This window comes from Corella eumyota, chromosome 5, assembly GCF_963082875.1.
Source record: "Corella eumyota chromosome 5, kaCorEumy4.1, whole genome shotgun sequence".
In the NCBI taxonomy this organism is placed as follows: Eukaryota; Metazoa; Chordata; class Ascidiacea; order Phlebobranchia; family Corellidae; genus Corella; species Corella eumyota.
The window spans coordinates 5,029,723-5,048,691 of NC_137494.1; the positions used below are offsets into that span (position 1 = coordinate 5,029,723).

The 18,969-nt window shown below is 28.2% G+C and overlaps 2 protein-coding genes across 3 annotated transcripts; one reads left to right on the forward strand and one right to left on the reverse strand.

Annotated features, from left to right (window-relative positions):
* Nucleotides 1–12: 12 nt before the first annotated feature.
* LOC145752263 (uncharacterized) lies at nucleotides 13–9,088 on the forward strand. Its single transcript, XM_082568518.1, has 20 exons — nucleotides 13–854; nucleotides 1,171–1,270; nucleotides 1,629–1,774; nucleotides 2,225–2,351; nucleotides 3,185–3,366; nucleotides 3,864–4,031; nucleotides 4,271–4,495; nucleotides 4,730–4,813; nucleotides 5,016–5,154; nucleotides 5,326–5,436; nucleotides 5,519–5,687; nucleotides 6,129–6,255; nucleotides 6,337–6,479; nucleotides 6,694–6,875; nucleotides 6,971–7,099; nucleotides 7,303–7,419; nucleotides 7,505–7,723; nucleotides 7,868–8,004; nucleotides 8,339–8,554; nucleotides 8,644–9,088. The coding sequence occupies exons 1-20, from the start codon at nucleotides 770–772 to the stop codon at nucleotides 8,739–8,741; spliced, it is 2,904 nt and encodes a 967-aa protein (XP_082424644.1). The 5' UTR covers nucleotides 13–769; the 3' UTR covers nucleotides 8,742–9,088.
* Nucleotides 9,089–9,118: 30 nt separating this feature from the next.
* Nucleotides 9,119–18,055, reverse strand: LOC145752265 (vang-like protein 2). Of its 2 annotated transcripts, none has more exons than XM_082568521.1 (14): nucleotides 17,903–18,055; nucleotides 17,526–17,596; nucleotides 16,342–16,433; nucleotides 14,491–14,583; nucleotides 14,054–14,203; nucleotides 13,808–13,914; nucleotides 13,449–13,542; nucleotides 12,338–12,498; nucleotides 11,964–12,106; nucleotides 11,449–11,584; nucleotides 11,003–11,123; nucleotides 10,679–10,821; nucleotides 10,171–10,267; nucleotides 9,119–9,966 (listed from the first exon to the last, which is right to left on the reverse strand). In XM_082568521.1, the coding sequence occupies exons 1-14, from the start codon at nucleotides 17,971–17,973 to the stop codon at nucleotides 9,820–9,822; spliced, it is 1,626 nt and encodes a 541-aa protein (XP_082424647.1). In that variant the 5' UTR covers nucleotides 17,974–18,055; the 3' UTR covers nucleotides 9,119–9,819. The 2 variants fall into 2 exon arrangements, with proteins under 2 accessions (XP_082424647.1, XP_082424646.1); XM_082568520.1 differs by having other exon boundaries at nucleotides 17,496–17,596.
* Nucleotides 18,056–18,969: the final 914 nt, after the last annotated feature.

The window sequence follows — 18,969 nt, forward strand, 5'->3', positions numbered from 1 at the left end:
TTTAGATAGAAACAGACAAGCAAATCTCATTTATAACCAACCTATATACGTATATAGTTGTAGTATTGGGCGTAGGCAATTATCTATTATGAGTTCGCACAAAAATTGGATCCATTACAAAGTTCTGTCAAAATTTGAAATAAATTGTTTTCATTTCCTGATTGGTTAGAAACGATAACAATTTGTTAAATTTGGAAAGTTCTTTAGTTGCCGGAATAAACAATTATAGCCTTCGGTGTATAAACACTTTGACGATGTTCACAGATTAAGACTAAAACCTAACATTACACTGAACTTGATAAAATTGTTTTACTTAAAATTGGAACAACAAAGGCAAGATTCCAAGGAAAATTAACATTGTTAAAGTTGTAAACATTGTTTGCAACATGCCAATTCTTAGAAAAGAAATATCATTTGAGGTTTTATTCAGAAAGGTTAGGATTGCGCAAAAAGCTTCAAGTTTTCCTTGGCACATGGTTACTAAAAGTTTCAAAGAAGACTTTGTAAATCCGTGAAAACTATTACGCAAGTGTTACCATTTTTAGATTTATATTCGTCTTTTGAAATGCCAATCAAAATATTGTAAATGTACTAACTGTAGTTTAGATTTATATTAACCTAGGGTTTATAATATATTTTTTATAGCACAGTAGCAAGGCAAAAAAAAACAAATCGTTAGCAAAGTTAACACATTTTGCAAATTTTTATTTAGCGCTTTCATTAGCAGGTTGTTGATCATTAATAACTTTAAAATATCCCAAATTAATTAATGACATTCAACAACATATCCCGTTGGAATATATTGATAACTGTTCTTGTGATATTCACATTTTCCCACTGGACAATTAAATCAGGTAAAGCATTCGATTTTGATATTTTTGAATAAATATTTGATTTTTTAAATATACAAACCCATTAAAAGTCATTATAACAAACTCTAAATATTATTTTTAATATGAGAACTTCTATGGCATTAAAGTTATTTGGATATAATTCCCTTTTTTAGTTATATTTAAATAAATGTGATGTTGTGACGTGTTTTTAGCTATATTACAACAGCGTGTGACATTGATCCAGGTCGAACACAAACCTTTTGCCCCGTAACCCAATGCAATGACTGGTATACCTGGCATAATTATATATTTAATATATAATATTTAAATTTTGCAGGCAATGCCGAAAACCCATGTCCATCTGGTATGATGAGTTGTGGGGAAGGACTGAAGTGTATTTATAGAGGTCAATTCTGTGACGGGATTGTGGATTGCCCGTAAATATCTTTGCTTTCTATTTTGTGTTTAAATTTTTGATCCTGACAAGTGTCTAGCCAATGTAGATTATTTCATGTCAATCTAGCAATGGGTCGTGATTACTCTTTTTTAAATTTGTGTTGTAATAAATGCATATCGCAAAAAGATCAAAGATTTTTAAATTGCTTTAAAGCATAAATATAAACCACGAATTGATTACGCATTAGTAATATAAGAATTTAATAGTTTTAAAGTTTCTTTGATCTATGTACATAACAAAGGTTAAATTTATTAACACCAAACTTAATGGACCCTTAAAAAATGTCATGTCATTGCATAAACGATATAACTTGATATAATATACCCATTTAACTTTAGAAATGGAAACGATGAGGTCTTATATAACCAAACTATACATGCATTTTCGAATGGGAGTATCTGCAGATTAATGCGAAATGGTGTAAGAAGAGCATGCTACATAGGCTACGATTATATTTGCGACCACGAGTTAGACTGCTTTTTTGGTAAGAAAATGGAACGCTCTGTTGATTTCCTATACCTAAGTTTTGTCCGACTTAAAGTAACGAGAAAAAAAATCTGAAATTAGTTTTCGGTCGAACAATTTTTGTAGGCTTATTGTTATTAAATCTAAATCTTTATAAGGACTATATGAACTGTACGAAAATGTCAAAAAAAAGAGTTATGCAAAGTACGCAAAACTTGCTAAAACATTTTAATTTAATTGTAAAATTAAAATTGGTATGAGCCATTTGAATAAACAAAAATAAATCTTTCTAGATTCAACCCCGCTACAAATTATGATTTGTTTTCAATATTCAAATTAATAAAATAGAAAACACCACGTGTTCAAACGCAAAGCTGTTTTAAATTGTGAACCACCATTAAACAAAAAATATTTAAAATATTTTTCTACCTATTTAAATCTATTAAAAATTTCAATAATATTTTTTTAGGAAAGGACGAAAGTAATTGTGAACATACATTTGAATGTAATGAGGACAATGATTTTTTTCGATTACGAGTCCAGTTTTGTGATGGACGAGTAGATTGTCCTGGAAATGCCGACGAACTAAAATACAGGTTCGAAAAATATTGTCGTAAATTCAGTAGTGTGGTATACTGGTAAAAACATCAAGTTAGGGATCGAAACGTTTCAGGTTTGGGCCCCTAATAATGTCGCACTATAAGCTCCTGAGCGCGGCGTTTGCTGGAGGACGAAAAACATGCCCCACTAGCTTGCCCAAAGCAAAAAAATCAAAAAATACTGTGGTAGTATGTATATTTAATAGTGTGATCACCTAGTTGCGGATCCAAATATGTTGGGTTTGATCCCCTAATGCCTTACTAAAAAGTCCCTGAGCCCGGCGTTTACTATTGGCAGAAAAACATGTTCTACTAACCCGCCCAAAACAAAAAATTTAAAAATTATCAATGTGATCAACGTTTACAACTAGTTTAAAAAAAGACTTTGTCAGTGCAACATATTAATAATTTAGCAAATAATTGCAACCGAAATAAAAGCCGCAGATTAAATTTGTAATAACATGTTGTGGACTGTGATTATTTTGTCACCTTTGCAATATAACATTTACCAAAAATGTTATAATAACCATAGCTATTTCAACTGGTGAAAATGTTACATTATTGCAAATTCAAATGCAATGACCAGCATAAAAATACCGTTTATATTTAATTTAAATGTAATACACAACTTGATTAAACGATTAACGCTGTGCGTAAATGTGTGATTAATCATTTTGTTATATAACAAATAAAACGAAATACAGGAAAAAATATTTGTTACACTTTTAATAGAATAAATAATTGAATATAAAGTATTACATTTAACATTTATTTTGAAAATCTAAGTAACTTTGTTTTATCATTCACATATTTTTTAAATATTTTCTCAGTCCCGGAGCAGACGGTTTTCAGTGCGGAGTCACGAAAACTTTGTTGACAAATTTTTGCCAGTTACCTTACAAATATGTTTGTGATGGAACAGATGATTGTGATGATGGAACGGACGAATGTTTTTGCAACAACGAAACCGAAACATTTAGCAACCAAACCTTAACAAACAATCGTACCCAAGGTAAAATTAGGACCCCCACTTTTACCCCCTCCAAAAAGCCCCCAAAAATTGTTTTACCATATAGCTGCTTATTTATATAAACAAAATACACAATCAAATCTTATTATTTTAATTAAAAACATATTTTTGTTTAATACTTTGCTATTTAAAAGATTGCTTTAATATTTGACACTTAAACAAAATAGCATGCAGAACTTTATAAAAATGGGTAAAGTTTGTACGATTCTAGTCCAAAATTAACAAGTGCTATCTTGTTAGTTACATGTTGTTGTAGCCACAAAAATGTGCAAAAATTATATCAAATATAAACCTTTCGGAATTAAATACATTAATTATAAAAATGATGACACTTCCTGCGTGGGTACGTGCCGTAAATCATTATTTTAAATAACAATGCTTTACATGGGACAAAACTTAACTGAACTTGCAAAAACTACTGATATCTGCATACAAAAATTTTCACTTTTTTGTTAATTTTCTTTCTTTTTATTTTTTAGATTTTTATCGTAATCAGCGCTGTTTTCGATGTTTGGACAGAAGTTTGGTTATTTCTGGTGTCAAAACTTGCAACGGAATTTTCGATTGCGACGATTTATCTGATGAATGTTTGTGTGCCAAAAATAGCAGGGTAAAACCGCCTGAACTTTGCAAGCAAGTCTGTAAAGGTAAACAACCCCCCTTACTTATATTAATTATATTAGGTTTTAGCTGATTATTAATTGCAAACATCGAATGTGATTTGTTTTTTATTGATTATGCCTAAATTTCCCTTTTTAAAAGTGTTAAAAAAATAATTTTTATACAAATTTAACTTCTAATATTTCTTTACCAAAGCATAAAGTCAATTCACTTTTTTTTTTATTAAAAGTTTCTAATTATTTTTTAAACGATTATTTCTTTAAAGTTGGCGAAAATTGTGCTAACTGCGAAGTAGGCGAAGTCATGTGCAGTCTTCCTAGCAACAAAACCGACAACGTCACTTGTATATCACGAGCCCAGGTTTGTGATCAAACTTTTGATTGTCCGAATCACGAGGATGAAGAACGGGAGTTTTGTGGGTGGAATTCAACGCAGTTGTTTTTCTGCAATGACGGGATCTCGTTTATTGATCAGTTCAGGCGATGTGATGGTATTTAAATGTTTCTAAATGTTTTAAATTCAAAGTGTATGAGTAAACTTCGCATAATCAAAAATTATTGAATAAATGTACAAGGGTTTTCTAAAGCATCTCATAACTTAGCACAAAGTTAAAAATAAATAAACACAAAGACTCTCAATTTAAATATACTTGACCTTTCAATAACATATTTCAATCGCTTGTACATTTGCAGCGTGTTTATGATAATATTAAACTAAATTAAAGGTATAGTGGATTGCTATGATGGTTCAGATGAAGAAGATTGTGATGTTCTTTATTTCTGTAAAAAAGACCTCACATTTGATACAGGTTAGTAAGTTGAAATAAAGCACTGACATAATTTACATATAGCTGTAAAACAGATATACAAAAGTCGACAAAAAAATTGTACCAACAAACCAACTTTATAACTAACACACGACTTTTTTTGTGGAAATATATAGAATAAAATAATTATTATTCGAATAGCCCAAATATTACAAGATATGTGACATCAACTTACTTCCATTAGATTTTGCAAACCCAACATATGCAATAGCCTGCGACAAAATTTCAGAATGCGAAGATTTAGATGACGAATGTAATGCTACCATGTGTGGACCAGATTTACCAGCTTATTGTAACTTTGTTCGAGGAGATATGGGATTTATGTAAGAAATTATTTAACCCTTATATAACTGTAAATATAATGCGTTTAATAAGCCAATTGGCAAAGTTTCTGCAACGTTACATATGTACTATATAGTCTATAAAAGGAAATTTTTTACACAAATAACATTATATATAATACAAGAATTAATATGATTTTCTATGTACTTTAGTTGTCCTTTTACCCAATCAGCGTTAATTGGGAAAGAAATATGTGATGGCTATCCAACCTGTAATGATATAACTCCATATTTGTCAGAAGATGAGTTACATTGTCCTAACAGGTAAAGTTCAATTTACTTTTATTTATTAAAAAAAAATATAAAAAACTGTTGTTCAAAATGTGTAACAAAATTATTTTTTTAGATTTTATTGTGCTGATCTCGGTAAAGGGAGTTTACCGACCCACATCCCGAATACATCTTATTGTGATGCAATTACTGATTGCTTTGATGGGAGCGACGAACTTAATTGTTCGTTAGCTACTCACTTTTACTGCGACGGGGGCAACGTACCATACATACCACGTAACAAGGTAAAAATTTAAAGGGCCTTTTTTTATTAAAAACAAGTGTTTTGAAACGCTTTTTGTTAAATCATTTAATATTACTGATCCTTACTAATTACGGGATAGTTTCACAAGATATATCATCTAACAACAAAAAATATTTTTTACCTATTACGTGTTAGTCACTATGTTAGTGACACGGTTGTCTGGTTTTATAAAAAATTATTCATCTAAAATTGGGGGCAAAAGAATGAGTCATCATTTGTTTACAATTTTTCCTATGAAAATGCTTGCTAATTTTAAATAACACAGTTCAGATATCAGCAAAACAATGATAGTAACATTTAACACCCCTTCCCTTTAACCAAAAAAACAAGTCTCCTAATGGGTTTAAGTTCAAAAAAACAAATTATTTATAGTCATTTAGTTAAATAATATATTAAAATATCAACTTTATTTTTAATTAAGGTTTGTAATGGGATACAAGATTGTGAAAATGGTCAAGATGAGTGCCAAAACTGTGCTGTAACTGAATTTTCTTCCGACAAATTTCTCATAAACTCTTACTTTTTACAAGCCTCCATTTGGATAATGGGTAAACTAAATTATATCTATCATTTATACGACATCAAAATTACATACGGATTCTAGTTACAACAAAATTTGTATATTTTAGCCATTCTTGCCTTATTGGGAAATATCTACGTGGTTGGAGAAAATGTTGTTTATTTACACAAAAAGTGGAATTCAATTAGTCAGCTAGGCTTGGGAAATCGTTTGCTTATCATCAATCTTGCTATAGCTGACCTTTTTATAGGAGTAAATAATAAATTAAACGCTATTTTATGGATTTATAATTATTGAAACGATTTCTTCCGTTTCGTTTTTGCAATACATTAAAAACGACAAAAGACAATTTATTCAATATATGTCCATGCGGTTAGCATTAAATGGCAAGCATTTATATTTCCAACAAAACCCAAAAAATTTCTAATTTTTCGGAATCACGTGACATTTGTTTATTTATTTTTAGGCGTACCTCCTTGCTGTTGCAATAACAAATGTGGTCTACCAAAATAGGTATTGTACTGCTGACATTCAATGGCGTGGTAGTTCGCACTGTGTTTGGCTCGGATGTTTGGTGATACTTGGAGCTGAAGCGTCTGTGTTTATTTTGACTATCATGACAACACAACGACTTGTTATAATATCAAGGTGAATACGTTAACCAAATTTAAGTACTGATTTATAATTGACAAACATTTTCAGCGCTTAACGGTCAAAAATAAATTACTGATTTCGTATTTTAGGCCAATTACAAATGACAGAACACATCGCATGTTCGTATATATGACAATACTGGGATGGATTATTGCTCTCGCTATTGCTATAATACCGACCATCGAAGCATCAATGTTCTATTTTCTGTCCGGAATTTGGTAAGTTTGTATATAGCAATACTGCATTCCAAATAAACACTGTTAAATGCGCTGATATTTTAAATAAAATCTACAAATATACTGTAGAAATATATAGTCAGAAATGACCATTCTACCAAACACTAATCCATAAATTAAAATTTCCTTTTTTCTGCTATGGTAATATTGATTTAAAGAAATAACAAACTAATTGTTGTATTTAGGTATAGAAATAATCCATATTTGACTATTTCATCTAAGTCCGAAGTTGAGGAGTTTGTTAGAAAGCTTTGGACGTTTCAAAACCAAAGCGATATGCCGTTCAGTGCAAATACAACAGGGTAAGAAAAACCCCATTTTTATCTAACTATTAAACGAACAAAACCCCCCAAAATATACCCAGTAATATACAATATTTTTTTATAGTCTTTATGAATGGGAAACGTTATTGAGCTCGGTTTCCCGACTTAACCCTGACTACGAGCCAGAAATTTACTTTGGCTATTATGCTGCCGACGGGGTGTGTTTACCCCGGCTTTTTCCTGACCCAAGCAAGGATCAGTCTTTTGGCTATTCGCTGTTTATTATTGTACTTAACTTTTTTGCATTTGTTTACATGCTTGTGGCGTACATTGCAATATATAGGTAAGTTTTAAAACCAGTTTTAACTGAAACTTATTTATGATATGTTAATGAGCTGAATTTTAGTTAGATAAACAATTATACGGCGTACCAACAGCACAAGTTATTTAGCAATTTAAAGTAAAAAAAAACTTACGATTTTTCCAGAATAAGTACAATGAGGGCGAAACAAGCTGGTCGAGATGGCACAAGCACAACATTCCAGAGAAAAGTTACAAGAATTGTTGTCACCAATTTTTGCTGTTGGATTCCAATCTGCGTGATGGCATTTATTTCAGTTGCAGGTGAATTTAAAAACTATCTAAACCTAATACCTTTAATATCAAGTTTTTAACATGATAGTCACGAAACATGCTTTTTTATTGTAAAAATAAAGCCAAAATAACTTTATTACTCCGACCAAAACAAAAACCACATGTTTTGAATTTGCCGCATACTCATTCAACTGTTAAATATTATATTATTTCTATGTTGCAAACTATTTTAGTTTGTCCCCGATCGCAAATGGCATAAAACCTAATAAACAAAGTTGTTACACACTATTTTTTTTAGAAACATACATATCTTAATTTAATACTTGGTAAATTCTTATCATTGATATTTATTTCTTATAAACAGGCGTTCGTTTATCGGGCGAAGCCTACGCTGCTGCAGCTATTATATTGCTTCCAATTAATAGTGCAGCCAACCCGTTTTTATACACCAACTTGCCAGATGTATTATGGAAGAGACTTCTACCTGTCCGTCGGCTGATAAGCGGACTTTACAAGGAGACCAGAGAAAGAGCGTTTAGTGTGGATATGTCAAAATCAGTATCTGGTTTCAATACCTCAAGTAAGTCTTCTTTAGATGTATCAATTTTTAAAGATTGCACTATTTTAACATATTGAATTTTACTAAGTAATGCCTTCATTTGATTACAGACAAGACTACAAACTCTACCCCTATTGGTACACCTCAAGTTACCCCTAAAAATCGAACTAGTAAATCTGAAATACCAAACATATCTTCAAGACTTTAAGTTACTTGTGTGTGTATAAATAATATTGTATTGTTACTTTAAGTTGTTTAGCATTGTGTTTTATATCTTTGTATGTTTTGTTGATTTATATGTGCATTTTTATAATGATTTATTGTGCCATTATTACCTGATCTTCTCAAAAAATTTTATTTTTTTAGCCTATCTTATTAGCATATTAGCTAGTACGTTTAACTATCAAAAATATATTGATGCATTATAAGTTATTTACTAATGTATAAGTATTGTAAATAAATATCTAAACAAAAAGATAGTTAGACAAGATGTTTTCCTATTTAGCACCATTTTACCTTCCCACATTCTTTTTTTGTTTGTTTTTTATTGTGTTTGTTTTAAGTTCCTTTTTCTTCAATACAATATTACAATAAAAGCAAAGTAATTTATTTGTTTTAATACACGATACAGTGTAAAAATAAACGCTTCGAAATATTTAAAAACTACTGAAACAAAAATAAAATAAAGTAAACCGAGAAATTGACCCAAAAAATATTTATAAAAGTTTTTGTTTAACAAAAACGAAGCTTTTAGAAAATAAAACAAAGTTAAAATAAACAAAAGAAATTTAATTTGAGAAATATAAAACATGATTTGAATTTCATCTTTATATAAAAATTGATGATTTTGTAAAGAATTGCACCTTGTATCTTAAATAGATTCCCCCAATGACTGATTTACCAAAATTTCCAGCAAAACACAAATAGAAGATTGTTGAATGTTGAAAGAATTCAAAAAAATGACGTCACTAAGTGTCATGACGTAACTACAACATGACGTCAGACAATGATCATTTTGTGGTACATAATTTCATCATTAAAAATTCCAAATCTTCATTACTGTTGTTTTTTTAAATATGGATCTTAACAAACAAAAAAAGAAATACGTCACTGTGATGACGTAACATCACATCCGTGACGTCATATAATGTCCACGTAACCGGCCGAGGTTTATTATTCGAATCGAACCCTATGTTTAATACATTCGTTATTTTTGTGAGTTAGCGCACCGCACCGACGCGGCGCCAGACTCCCGAGTATATGCCCGTGACGTCATGGTAACGTCATCAGACCGAGGTTTCGCTCTGCATTTGGAGGACGAACCGGTGCGAGGAGGGTTCGATGAATTCCTCTTGAAGTCGGACGCGAGGCGAACGACGAACTGTCACAACGAGGCCGTATTCAGGTTGATCAAGTCGAAAGACTGAACCTTCCTAAAATTTATAAAAATTTCATGTTTTAAAATTAACTTTTATTCTTTAACTTAGTAATTTTTATATTATTGAATATGCTTTTCCAAAAAAAAATTATTTTTTTATGAATAGTGAATCTATTTTAAATGCTACTGTTTTTTGAAAGCTTGTTAATTTATCTTTAAAAATTAAATTACTATGTTTAACAATACTAATTTAAGTTACCTTAAGCATGTTAACAAGAGGTTCGTCACTGATTAATTTCCATTCACTTGAATCATGTCGGGGGTCGTAAGTTAGGTAGGGACCAGGATGTAAAAATCTAAATTAATAAACAGGTGAATATTTAATTATAAAAAATAGGAAAGAATAAAGTTAAAGGTTCTCAAAAATAGGAATTCAAAATAAAAAAAATTACTAAAAAATACAATTCGAAAGAATTTTTTTTTTAATTTATTTAAAAAAACGGTATTTCTAAAATTTTCAAAGTTATTTAGTTGTTTTTAAAAAAGATGCTTGACAAATACCAAGGTAGTTGTTAAAACATACTGTAAAAAAAAACAAACATTATTGACAGATTGATTTGCTTTATTGCAAATAAAAACAAAAAATTATTTTTAAAAAGAAAAAATCGTTCAACAGTTAAACAAAAACTTCATAATTTTTTTTTTAAATCTACATATACATTCCAATAGCAAACTAACAACAAAAATATATAAAAATTTGTTCATACCTCTGTAAGAAAGCTTTAGGTGTCATATCATTCTTGATACAGAAAGCTAAATGTTTAAGAATATCTGTTACTTCATAATGTTGATGTTGTCTCGTAGTTCGCAAATATTTCTGAATAGAACGAGCTAAAGCTGGGAAAATCGCCTAATAACAAAAAATATTAATTATTAACTGTAAGAAAAATAAGTACATTGCAAATTTTTTAAACAAAAAGTAATATACTCAATAAATAAACAACCTTTTTGGCATTTCAATTAAAAAATAATACATAAGCATAAAAATATAGCATTTGACATAAAACTTTATAATAATATTAACAACTTACATTAGCAGCAGCTTTGGGGTCCATAACACCATTAGCAAGTGCAGATTTTGACTTTGAATTTAATTCATGATCAGTTGCCCTTCTTATATGAGTGAATGCATCTTCAGTTGCTGCCACTAATCTAAAATACAACACAATTAACTTATTAAAAAATAATTTTTTTTATAAGTAGGATTTATGCTTGTTGAAGGTATTTTGGACAAAGAATAAAATATTATCCTTGTAACAAAATTTTTGCAAAAGTACAATAGAATTCCAATAAAAAGAGCAGTTAAACTTTATGATCCAAACAATAAAGGATTTATGACATTTTTTATTCACTTTTTACCTCCTTAAATAAAACTGAAATAAAACAAACATTGTAAAAAAATATAAAAGATTTTTGGATAAAAATAGATTTTAAAGTTATTAATATTAAAATTCTTTAAATAAAAAAGATTTTTTACCTTGCCTTCCTTTTTCTTACTCTTCTCTCATATTCAGCTTCTTCGTAATATCTCTCATTATGACCAGCATCTCTTCTTCTAGCCACGGCAGCAATTATAGCCTGGTTCTTCCCAGTTTGATCATTACCTGGCTGACCTATGCAACAACAAAAAAATGTTAAAATCTGATTTAAAAAATTTCAAAATCTTTAAAATTTTTTGGTATATATATATATTTAGTTTTGAATTTTGACTTAAAAAATTACAAATTATTTTATTTTTATATTATACAACAAATTTGTGATTTTCAAATTTTTTCTTGTGCTTACGGATTAAAACATTATCAGTTTTTTATTTTTAATTATATTTACTTGTTTATGCCTTAGGCCAAAACTGACTTAAATTAATCTTTAGTTAGACAAACCAAACAAATTAATTTTACATCATTACATTAAAATAAATATATAAACAAAATATATTTATCCAATTAAAAAATATAAACAAATTAACACCAAATTTTTTTTTTTAAGACTTACCATCGATTTCATAAACTTTAAAATTTTGGTTATTAATTTGTTTCATTCTTGCACTTCTTGAAGGCATTCTCATTAAAGCTGGGTTGTATACAGGGAAGTCACAATAATATTTCTCTAATACCCAAACACTACATCTTTGTATACTAAAAAAAATTAATAAAATATTTTAGAGTAACTAATATTTGAATATTATCGAGTTAATTATTGTACAAATTAACAAAAAATTTCTGTATAAATAAATTTTGTTAAATTTAAAAAATCAAATTATAAAGCCATTAGGGCTAAAACAGATATATCTTCTAAATTTTACTCATATAAAATTATTTTTTAAAAATCTCAAAAATCTTTAAAAATTAATAAGAATAAATTTTTACCTTAAATCCCCGATATTATAAAATCTTCTTTCCCCATCAGTCGTTCTAATAACCTCAAGCAACAAAGTGGTCTGTAGGTGGCGCAATTCAAGAAGGACGAGAGAGAGGTAGTGAACAAAAAGAAGGCAATTCGTGAAACTGTCCGCAAATGAAACAATCGGCTAAAAAAAGAAAAAAATTTAATAAAACTATAAACAAAATTAATTTGGTTTTGTATTGGACCCTATAAAATATAAACAGACCCATTTAAAATCGTTTTTTTTGGTCATCTACAAAATTGTGACCCAATAAATTGAAATACACCAGCAATGCATAAATATTTAACACACACAGTATGTAATTTCATAGCACACCCACTCAAGAGGTCCATGTCAAGTGCACTCAAATTTTTATGTCAACATTTCAGCGTGTCACAACGAGCTACTGTACAAAATGTTCACAATAGCTCGCCATGTTTTGTTAAATGTGATGCCACCTATTTATAGTTTAGTGGCTGGCTATATAAATAACACTGTCATTAAAAAAACATTAAGAAATGGACAATAAATGACTGAATTAAGTTAATAATAGAAGAATGTGCTCAAAAATGTTTATCTATGTTTTTATTCTTGTCTAAAATGGTCAAATTTTTATGTTTATGAATACCAACTTTAAAAAATTGGTCTATAATCTTTATTAGACTTATACTTTGTTAAAAGCTTGGTTTAATGAAAAATTCACTAATTTAAATATTGAATATTAGCTCTTGAAAAAACACAATTTTAAAAACTGACAAAAATCCACTTAGGATTACAAATGATGTTTTCAAAAAGAAATACAAGATTTATGACGTGCTAAACTGTATACTCGATACTAACTACTTGGGTAATATTTAAGTGGGCTAGACGTAGGGACTGCATTTAATAAGATTACAGACTAAACACTGTTAAGACTTTAGGCTGTTATCTGTAATAGGAACACTTGCAAATTTGAAAGGGTCAATTGGAAAAAGATAAGTAAAAAGAAATATTTAAAATTTCCAAATTAAGCTTTGCTAAGGAAAAATAAGAAAACCTTTTCTGAATTTTATAAAGTTCAAAATTTTAATTTTAAAATTCCATTTTTCTTTTACCTGAAATTGGTCAACTTGTTCGTCCAAGATCCAGATCCCATAAAACAACCAATAAGTAAGTGTGATAAGAACAACTAACACCATTATTAGGGCCCTGTAAGTTCAAATTAAATATAAACAGGTGTAAAGTGTCAAACATAGGATTATTGATAACATGATCTTAGATATTAATCAAGATAAAAACATGTTTTTTTTAAGTTATTATTTTATCAATATATTATATTGGATTTTTTGTTGTTTTAATAAATTTATTTTTTGTAATTAAGTTTGGCAAATCTTTTTTTAAAACCTGTTGTATTTTTAATGCAACAAAAATTGAATAATAAAATTTTTTGAATTTACCAAAAACTTTTTTTTACCTGAACATAAAAACTCTGGGCATACTTGTGCGTTGTCTTCTGAAGAAGATTGCCCATGCAGCAATTAATAAGATGAGAAGTTTAAAAGACATCCCAATCAAAAGCCCCTGAAAAAATAAAATAATTATATACAAAAAAATTTGTAAAAATGTAATAGTCATCATGTATAAATAAATTAAAGCAATTAATTTTTTTTTAATTTAGAACATTCTATTTTTAATTTTATATACTAATAATTTTCTATACCTTGCAAGCAGTTTCGCATCTTTCAATTGGGCTAAGAGTTAAAAACTTCGGAAGAACCACAAATGCGATGGGGGATAAATAAGATAAGAAGGCACATACAATCGTGGCATAAAATCCGCAATCATGAAAACCCATGGAAGCTTCATTATGCTAAAAAAATAAAAAATTTAAATAAAAGAAATTAAATAAAAAATATGCATACACCTATATAGTATACTCTCATAAGGGTATTTTGTTATTCATTTTATAAAAACCAACTTTAAGCATAATTTTAAATTTATAATAAATATTTAATAATGTTGTAAACCAACACAGATGCTTTTATTTATGTTTCGTTATTAAAACCAAAAAATAAAATCATCTAAAACTCTATACAAAAAAATTATATCTAAATTTTTATTCAATTTAATTTAGTTGATTATTTGTTAAATAGTTACCTTGGTAAGTTTAGCAAGTGACTCATTACTAAGTTGAGTGACATCGGTTGTTGCTGATATAAAAGTATTCGTTTCTCCCCAATTATCATCATGCTAAAAGTACAAAAATAATTCATTTTCCTTGATATTAAAATTTAAAAATTAACTACGCAAAAATAATTACAAAGTCAAAAATTATATAATTAAATTGTAATTTTGTTTCAGTAACTTTTGTATCATAGTTAGAGGTAGAATATTGAATTTTTTATAAAATGAGATGTAATGGTTATTTATCATCTACTTCAGGAAGTTATAACAAATTTCAGGATATATTAAAATCAAAATTTCTAAATAATATTCTTAACAAGTAAAAATCTTAAATTTTTACAATTCCAAACAACAAGAATTTTACACGTTTTACATTTTTCTACAAAAACAGTTTGTGTTTGATGTAGCTACAAAATGTTACAGTTTAGTTTGTTTAGTGCGCAAGTCAGCATTGGTAAGTGCAGATTCATGTTATTAAACAAACTCAGTGCTCTGCTCTAATCACTGTTACATCAGATGGTTAACATACACTTGAACTGGGTTACCAATATTAAACAAACAACATAAAAGTTTAATATCAAAGCCAAGAATTCAGAAAAGTTTTTGATTAAGGAGGGTCTCTAGTCCTCAAATATTGGTTAAGTTATTACATTGAAAATTTTATGTGCTATTTTACCTATTTTAAAAAATACAAAAATTACTTTTAGTCAAGAAAATAAAAGCTACATTTAATTTAAACACCCTATATTTTGATTTATTACTCTTAAAAACACTTAAAATTTGTTTTTAAAAATTTCAGCTCCAATTACCATTTGACAAGACCGTAATTGTTCAAACAAATAAACCTAAAACCATTAAAACAGAGTTTGTAAAGTAAGAAACAACAAACAGTAACTCAATTACAACCACGCTTTGAATTTACAAAGTTTTCACAAATGTTTTATGTAAATACAGTTAGCTCTATAGCCAGTGTGAGTAGTCTGTCGTTAAACACTGTGAAATGAGCGAAAATCAATCAACAGACCAATTGTATTCTTATGATAACAAGTATAGGATTTCACATACATTTAAGGGTGGCTGATAGTTTTAAAAAAAATCTCGAAAACTGAGGTAATTGATGCAAAAATATAATGAGAAAAAAACTCAAATTTGCCACAAAAATAAATATATTATTGGTCAAACAATAATTTACTTGATTTCATGGCCAATTTTCATACTTCAGTCATAATAATTATTACAAATACCCACTACAGTCTATTTTTAAATTACATAATGAACACTGAACTTTAAATTACTATTCACGATCACTCATTAGATTTTCTCACAAAACTTAAATTATTTGCCAACATTCAAACTCGTATAAGTATGTTGTTATAAAGAACTTTAAATATTCAAACACCGTGACACAAATTGATGATTGACAATACCATAAAATTTGATAATCAGTCTTCAATTAAAAAGGCAAACAAAAATCCTAAAATGTCAATCAAGGAAAAAATAATTTTATTAAGGACCACACCTAGCTATTGATATTAAATAAACAACACTTTTTATATTTATATCATGACATAGCATTGTAAGATATCAAAAAGTTTAAATTGTGTATGTGCATTGGCTTTAAGGTAGTCTGCTTATTTAATTAAAATATAATGCAGTGTGTAAAAAAACTTTATATATATAGTAAAATGGCATGCTTAATAATTTTTTTTTTTAGCAAAAAAATATGGCCTATTAATTTTTAAATTCTTATAAAAATAAATATATACCAATTTAATTAGCTATAAGATATAATTAAAATATATCAGGATTTGGAATCTTACTTACATCTGGCATGTTAACTGTTAGTGCTCCTTCATTATTCCTGCTGTCATGACGACCTCCCATCGGAGGGGTACGGATAGTGACTGTTTTCTCACCTTTACAAAAAAAATTTAATTTAAAAAAAAATTTAAAAACATCATGCAAAAATTTTACATAAAAAAGTCATGCTAATGATTGAATTGAGTTAGTCAATCAATTAAAAACTTTGACACATTATTATTAGTTTTTAAATCAAAAAAAATAATTATTAAATCAACAATTTTAGTTAGTTGAGTAAATAATATTAATAATAATAGTTTTGTATTACACACAAGGTACAAGCAAAATGAATTTCAATCAATAGACCAATGATTTTTTGAACATTATTTGCACTTTTTGATTGTTTTAGTTATAAAGTTTAATAATAGTAGCAATGCAGCAATTGTTAAAACACCAAATTAAAACCAAAACAATAGCAACAGCACTTTCAGCAATAAAACAAAATAGGTTAATCTTAAAAAATTTAAAAATTAATAAATCTATATATAAATTAATAAATTTTATAAGCAAATTCGTGCCCACATAGAATTGTTTACATTTTTTTAAACAACAAAATTATTCATTTAAATCCTAAATAAAATAAATGACATTATTTATTAATTCTCATAAAAATTTTTGAGCTTGGAATTATTTAACGTAATCCAAACATGATAACACGCCCAAAATAATTTGTTATTCGAAAGTTTTAAGAAGCCACGAACACTACCACATAATCTAACTGTTGCTGAAAGCCAAACATGCCGAAATTCATGATTTTTAAAATTTAATCAAAATTTTAACAGCCAGCAATAATCAGGCAGACATGCTTGCTTTTTTAATTTATAAATTTGTTTTTGGTTTTTAAACTTGGGCACAACCAAAGCTGATTTATAGACATGCAAATATTTAAAAAATTAATTAAAATATTTAAATTAAATAATTTAAACTAATTTAATTAATCACATAATTTTCAAACCAAAAAGAATTATTAAATAAATTTTTAAAAATATGTATATATATATATATAAAAAATAAATAAATGATTTATTTTTTTTTAATAATAAATTTTAATATTTTAGGACTTTAATAATTTGTATTTTATTCATTTTTTTTGCTTGTTTCTGTTGTGTAATACAAACCTCCATTACTATCAGCATCTACATTACTACCTCGCGGTCTGTGCCGCCTCTTTTCATTCTGTGACCTGTGGCGTCTGTGGCCGCGGCGGGATCTTTCAGATCTAAAAACACAAATCAGTTACAACATCAATTTTACCTATATAAGGACTTAAAATAGAGAAAGTTGTTTGTAGATATGATAAAAGATTATTTTATATGAGTCATATAATTAGTGACACATTTTGGCAATAAAATCTGTTTTTGACAAACATGAAAAAAAATTTTGTGAAAATTATGAACATTTTTATTATAATTTCAAAAAAAAAAAATATATACTTAGAAATTTTGCCCAATGTTGATTTTAGAATATTTACGATGTTTATTTAACTTTATACAGAAGTAAAATGATATTAAAATAAGGTATTTGCCTGTTTGTTGTTACTGAGTATTCAGATTCGCAATCCAATTTGTCTGTGTCCATTTTTGTGCCAATTACCATCCAAATTTTCAATAAATCCAATTAATTTTTTTTCGTCTGGTAGTTTAATTTTAAAAATTTTTAAACTAGAATAAAAACTAAAAAAATCTGTAAAACAAATTTAAATTTTTTAATCAATAAAGGCTACACTTCACAACAAAGCCCCCATTTATATTTGGTTTAAATTGTGACAAATAAAAAATGATAAATTGTTTTATCAAACAACACGTGACACGTTAACCAGCTGTGTACTCAAAATTTCAAAACGCGAGGTTTGAAATTAAATAAGTGGAACTTTATACAAAAAAATGTCCAAATTTTTTGAACAATCAGGACTATAATTTTTAAACTCGTTTTTTTTGTGGTATACTATTCCCGTATTTCTATTTTTAGCTACACTAAATTGTCACGCCAGCGACATGTGCAAAGCGTACTTTAAAATAAATTTACATTTCGCGTCTGGCTACACGCTTAGCAAGCTGAAAACTGATAAGAAAAGCAATAAAAAAAGACATGAGGCATTGGTATGTCAACGCAAAGTCAAAAAGCCACAACCAAAACATTGCGAAGTCAACCAAATCGGCGCAGGCATGTTAAAGGAATTTGAGAATATAAAACGCAAGACAGACCACTCAAAATCGCACAAAGTTCGTACATTTTTAAATGGCTCATAGTACGTTTTAAATCTGGTTTACAAACCCCTTATTTTCTAAATAATATACATTGAGTAACACGGTAAATTGGCTATTCATAGCTTACATTTCTTACTAATGATTGTGTACCTATATATATGTATCTGGCCTTTAAATAATACGGGGTATACTAACTTACTGAATCATAGGCCCACTGTTCAATCCACTGTTTACTACTGTTTTTACAATCACATATACAAAAGCAAATCTCTATTTTCAAGTGGCCAACTGAACGACACATACCAGTAACTTTCACTTTAAAACAACTACTTCAAAACCAAAACCAACCACCAATATATAAACAGATTCCCATTCCAGGTATTTA

Coding starts and splice junctions, on each gene's coding strand:
- LOC145752263 (XM_082568518.1), top strand. CDS start 770: ATGACATTCAACAACATATCCCGTTGGAATATATTGATAACTGTTCTT. Junction 4,496..4,729: donor TCAGTTCAGGCGATGTGATG/GTATTTAAATGT, acceptor ACTAAATTAAAG/GTATAGTGGATTGCTATGAT. Junction 5,688..6,128: donor CATACATACCACGTAACAAG/GTAAAAATTTAA, acceptor TTTTTAATTAAG/GTTTGTAATGGGATACAAGA.
- LOC145752265 (XM_082568520.1), bottom strand. CDS start 17,973: ATGGTAATTGGCACAAAAATGGACACAGACAAATTGGATTGCGAATCT. Junction 11,585..11,963: donor TAAAGTTTATGAAATCGATG/GTAAGTCTTAAA, acceptor GTTGTTGCATAG/GTCAGCCAGGTAATGATCAA. Junction 10,268..10,678: donor CCTAAAGCTTTCTTACAGAG/GTATGAACAAAT, acceptor TTATTAATTTAG/ATTTTTACATCCTGGTCCCT.